The 4,080-nt window shown below is 37.4% G+C and overlaps 1 protein-coding gene across 1 annotated transcript; it reads right to left on the bottom strand.

The window, feature by feature from the left end:
- Window positions 1-253: 253 nt before the first annotated feature.
- LOC104114413 (pyruvate dehydrogenase (acetyl-transferring) kinase, mitochondrial-like) lies at window positions 254-3,635 on the bottom strand. Its single transcript, XM_009624865.3, has 6 exons — window positions 3,034-3,635; window positions 2,341-2,599; window positions 2,022-2,202; window positions 1,640-1,787; window positions 1,266-1,488; window positions 254-490 (listed from the first exon to the last, which is right to left on the bottom strand). Exons 1-6 carry the CDS (start codon window positions 3,280-3,282, stop codon window positions 432-434), a joined length of 1,119 nt encoding a protein of 372 aa, XP_009623160.1. The 5' UTR covers window positions 3,283-3,635; the 3' UTR covers window positions 254-431.
- Between the last annotated feature and the right edge of the window lie 445 nt (window positions 3,636-4,080).

The following is a 4,080-nucleotide window of genomic DNA, read 5'->3' as shown; positions in this document are numbered from 1 at the left end:
TTAGGAGTAAGAAAAACATATATCTATGTTATATTAAAAAGAGAATGCTTAACAAAAATATTAGATGAAGTGACAAGATAATAAACGAGATAATAACAAATGAACTAATACTAAATATAATGAATTATTTAATAAAAAAAATGAGAAACTGAAAAATTATTCGAAGACTATGAATATTTTTTTAATTTCATAAGTTTTTTTATTAGCATGTTTTACTGGATAACAAGGGAGCTGAAATTTAATTCAAGCAATATGATATAACATACTCAAATAAATTAAATCACATAATATGATTAATATTTTTTCGCACATTACACGGGTACTAATACTAGTTATACCAATAAATAGACCCCCGGGTACGAGGATTAATGTTCTTAAATTGAAATATGTACAGAGTCTTCACAACAAACATAACCTCCCAACATCAAACATCAAGGTAAGGGTTCTTGCGAATCTCCTAAACGCGATAAATGGAGATAAGCATCAGTACCTGTACAGCAGTAAAAAAAGAAAGTGCACATCAGTTACTACTAGTACTCCATACTGTACAAAACTAAATTTAATGTTATTTCGTAGTGCTTAAGCACTTTATTAACATCAAATCCCACTCAAACGTACTGACTCGCCATAATCTTGTGAACACTGATCAAGTCACATAAGTCATTTTACTGGAATTTAGGGCACCACAGATAAATCTTTTCGCATGATGAAAATGCTACAAGTTTATTTATCAATAACAGAAGATTATCAAGCATTCCTCTTCATTAGTTAAATTTCAGGGCTAATAGCTGCATATGCACAATATTATGCCTCGTCAGATGCACACATAATAGGTTCAACAACCTTCACGAACACTGTCCTAAATCTTTAATCCAAATTTAACAACACTAGTGGAAGGCATTAAAAATGTGTTCCTCATATACAACGACGACCCAGTGTATTCCCACAAGTGGGGTCTGGGGAAAGAATGTGCTCCTCATGTACACAGATCTTAATTCACAAACCAACCGAAGATATTTCCAGGACTTTAGATATTACCAGATTACTTATATTTTTCTGAGGTAATCAATATCTGAAACTTGTATAGGCGTGCCCCGCTAAAAAAGGCCACTTATTCTCTTAGTAAAAACATTTGTTTGTATGGCATAGATCGGCAAATACGATTACACAATTAGCCACAAAAACACCATAACAAACTTTATTCCTGTCTATCATTCTAGAGATTGAAATTCATGCAAACAAGGGCGAGAGGTAGTGTAACATACCATAGCCTTCCATGGAGATAATTTGTAAATCCCCTCCAAAGTAGCGAGCATATAAACGACTTATTGGAAGTCCATATCCATAACCAGCCAACGTGGACAGAGTAGCCACATCAGTTGTTTCAAGGTCTGAGTGCTCATCCAAGGGATTCCTGGCAGTACTGTAGAGATAAGTAAAAATTTTGGGAAGGCCGCTTCTTGGTATTCCACCTCCTTCATCTGACACCTACACAGGACATGAACCACACTTGATAAGGATGGGAAGAAAAATAGTGACATAGCCCAGCAACAACTAAGTCCAGAACAAAGCAGCAAAAAGTCCCGTCACAATATAGTGGCAGAAGTTCTTAAATAAAGCACTTGAGAAGAGACCATGCCTTGATGGTAACATCCTCTAGACCATCAGCAACTATTATTCGAATAGGAGGGGCAACTTTGTCTGAGTCCATAAATCGCTCTTCCACAGCACGCAAGGAGTTCTTAACCAACTCAAAAACCATCAATTGCAGATGTGTTGGCACATAACTGTCATGGATCCCCGAAAAGAAAGAATAAAATATATGGTATAAAGCAAAGGAAACAAGACTTGCCACAACTAGAAGAGTCAAATTCATTTACATAAATAAATTTTGCTACCCCAATAACACAAGGGAAACACATAGGTCAAACAGAATCCCATGGAACAAAAATGATGGACAGCTTGATGAGAGATGTCTAGCATATTGGATAATGGGAATGAATTAGGAGCAAATGACGTACGGGAATGTAAAGTCTGGATCCCCATAAATGTTGACATCAGGTGCACTGCCATATTCACGCGAGCAAATACAACGGGCATCCTCGCTAGCATTCCGTGCAACCTCCAGCGGGGACATTTTTGTATGTATATAGCCCACACAATCAGGAGGCGGATTAGGATCGTGTAGTGCCACATGCTGCCCTGAGTTTGACAGGAATTCAGAAGTAAAAAAAACATATATTTGCCACAATTTACTATTTATATGAAATAAAAAGATCTAGCCATTGTATAAATAGTATTACTCAAGTAGATATAAGGCGGGAAAGAGACGAGGCTAACCAATAAGCATCCGTATCCCAATTCTAGACATGTAAAAGCGATCAAGAAATTGGTGTATTTCATCCAAATCCTTATAATCAACCTTAAGGTCCAGATCTTTCTTTAGTTGTTGAACTCCCAAAGCCATCATAGGAACAACATTGTTGTGCCGGACCTTAATCATTTTAATCATTCGTGTGAATTCCAACTCATCATTTTGATCCTTTATATTCGGAAAGGATCTAAGGTCCCGGAAAGAATCCAAATACCAATCACGGACCTAATAGAGAAAACAAGCACAAAGATTTAGAAAACAGAGCAATCAGCAGCTCTTAACTATATATTTTCTAATTTAGGAAGGCCATTGAAGACAAATTAGCTCGCAAGTGTTTTAATTTATGCCAGGGGAAATAGTTATATATTGCTATAAGAACTCTAAGAAGAAAACAGCAGAAGTGATAAGCACATTGTAAAGAGTGAAACATTGTTGAGGTAGGAGGGGGAAAAAAAGAAGTAAAAGGGTAAACCATCTTAAGTAATTAACTATAAATCGTCAGTTAATCACAAGGTTAAGACAGTGAACGCATTAGTTTAATTATCTTAAAATTAAAAACCTAGCAACAATTTCTTTTAATAGAATAATCAAAGATTGTGAAGCATTTCCAAAAGTGTTCAAGTATGGCAAGTCAAAAGAGGAAAGAGAAAACAAGCTACCTTTAGAACAGCAGGCTTAAGAGATAAGCCATAGGGAAGGTTTTGGAGGTCAATAGCCCTGCGAGCAATCCGTATAGGCAGTTCCTTGTGAAGGAATTGAGAAGAAATCAACAAATTGCGGGCAGTTGGTGTGGAGCCAAACTCCAACATGTACTTGAGACTCACACCAGTCTGCTTCATGGAACCCCATCGCTGCACCTCCTCAAACAGTCCCTTTGAAAAGGACTCATATAGTTTCTTCGCTGCCATGAGATCTTGAAGAAATTACTAGTAAAAGTAATCTACACAAAGCACGAGTACTGTTGGTATGGCCATGGCAGAAGAAGAAGAAGAATTTTGGTTATTTACGAGGCGTAACTGCTGGCAATTCACGCCATGGCTAAAACTAACCACAAGTTTTGAGCCTTTTTATCTATCTTCTGACACGCCCACCACGTCCACTTACCACTTGTTTTAAAGTCAGTCTTGCCCACAGAGAGAGTGTGTGTGTTCCTTTTTGTCCTATATTCTCTATTGGTATGTCAGATGTAAAGCGGAGAGATCCGTCAAAATTCAGATAAGGGAGAAAAGAGGAGGGCAGGGGAATAGTATAAGTCCTACGCGGGCGGCTGTTGCCTATAGGGATGGGCCATATGGCTGAGTCAGACTGAGCAATGAGATCACTCGGCTCGGCTATCCCGGAGTGAATCTGATACAAGCAACTGTTGGGTCCCATTGACCAAATAGTTTGACGAGTAATTTTCAGAAATGACTATTGCTAGCGGCTATTAACTTTTTATAGTTATCATATGTATAATTATTTTCTATAACTATTATTCAGTTGTTACGGTAGTATATTCGATGTATTCGCGTTGTCATGAATATAACAACAAAAGACGCATAAAAATCAGGGCAGTCCAGCTGTACGTGCATGTATTCGCGCCATGTATTCATGAATACAACAATAAAAAATGCCTAAAATTATTGCAGTCCAGCTGTGCGCGCATATATTCACATGTATTCGCGCTGCTGTATTCATGAATACAACAGTAAAAAGCGCCTAAAATC

This window comes from Nicotiana tomentosiformis, chromosome 9, assembly GCF_000390325.3.
Source record: "Nicotiana tomentosiformis chromosome 9, ASM39032v3, whole genome shotgun sequence".
In the NCBI taxonomy this organism is placed as follows: domain Eukaryota; kingdom Viridiplantae; phylum Streptophyta; class Magnoliopsida; order Solanales; family Solanaceae; genus Nicotiana; species Nicotiana tomentosiformis.
The sequence above is the reverse complement of the archived record's forward strand: the minus strand, read 5'-3'. Positions and strand labels throughout refer to the sequence as shown.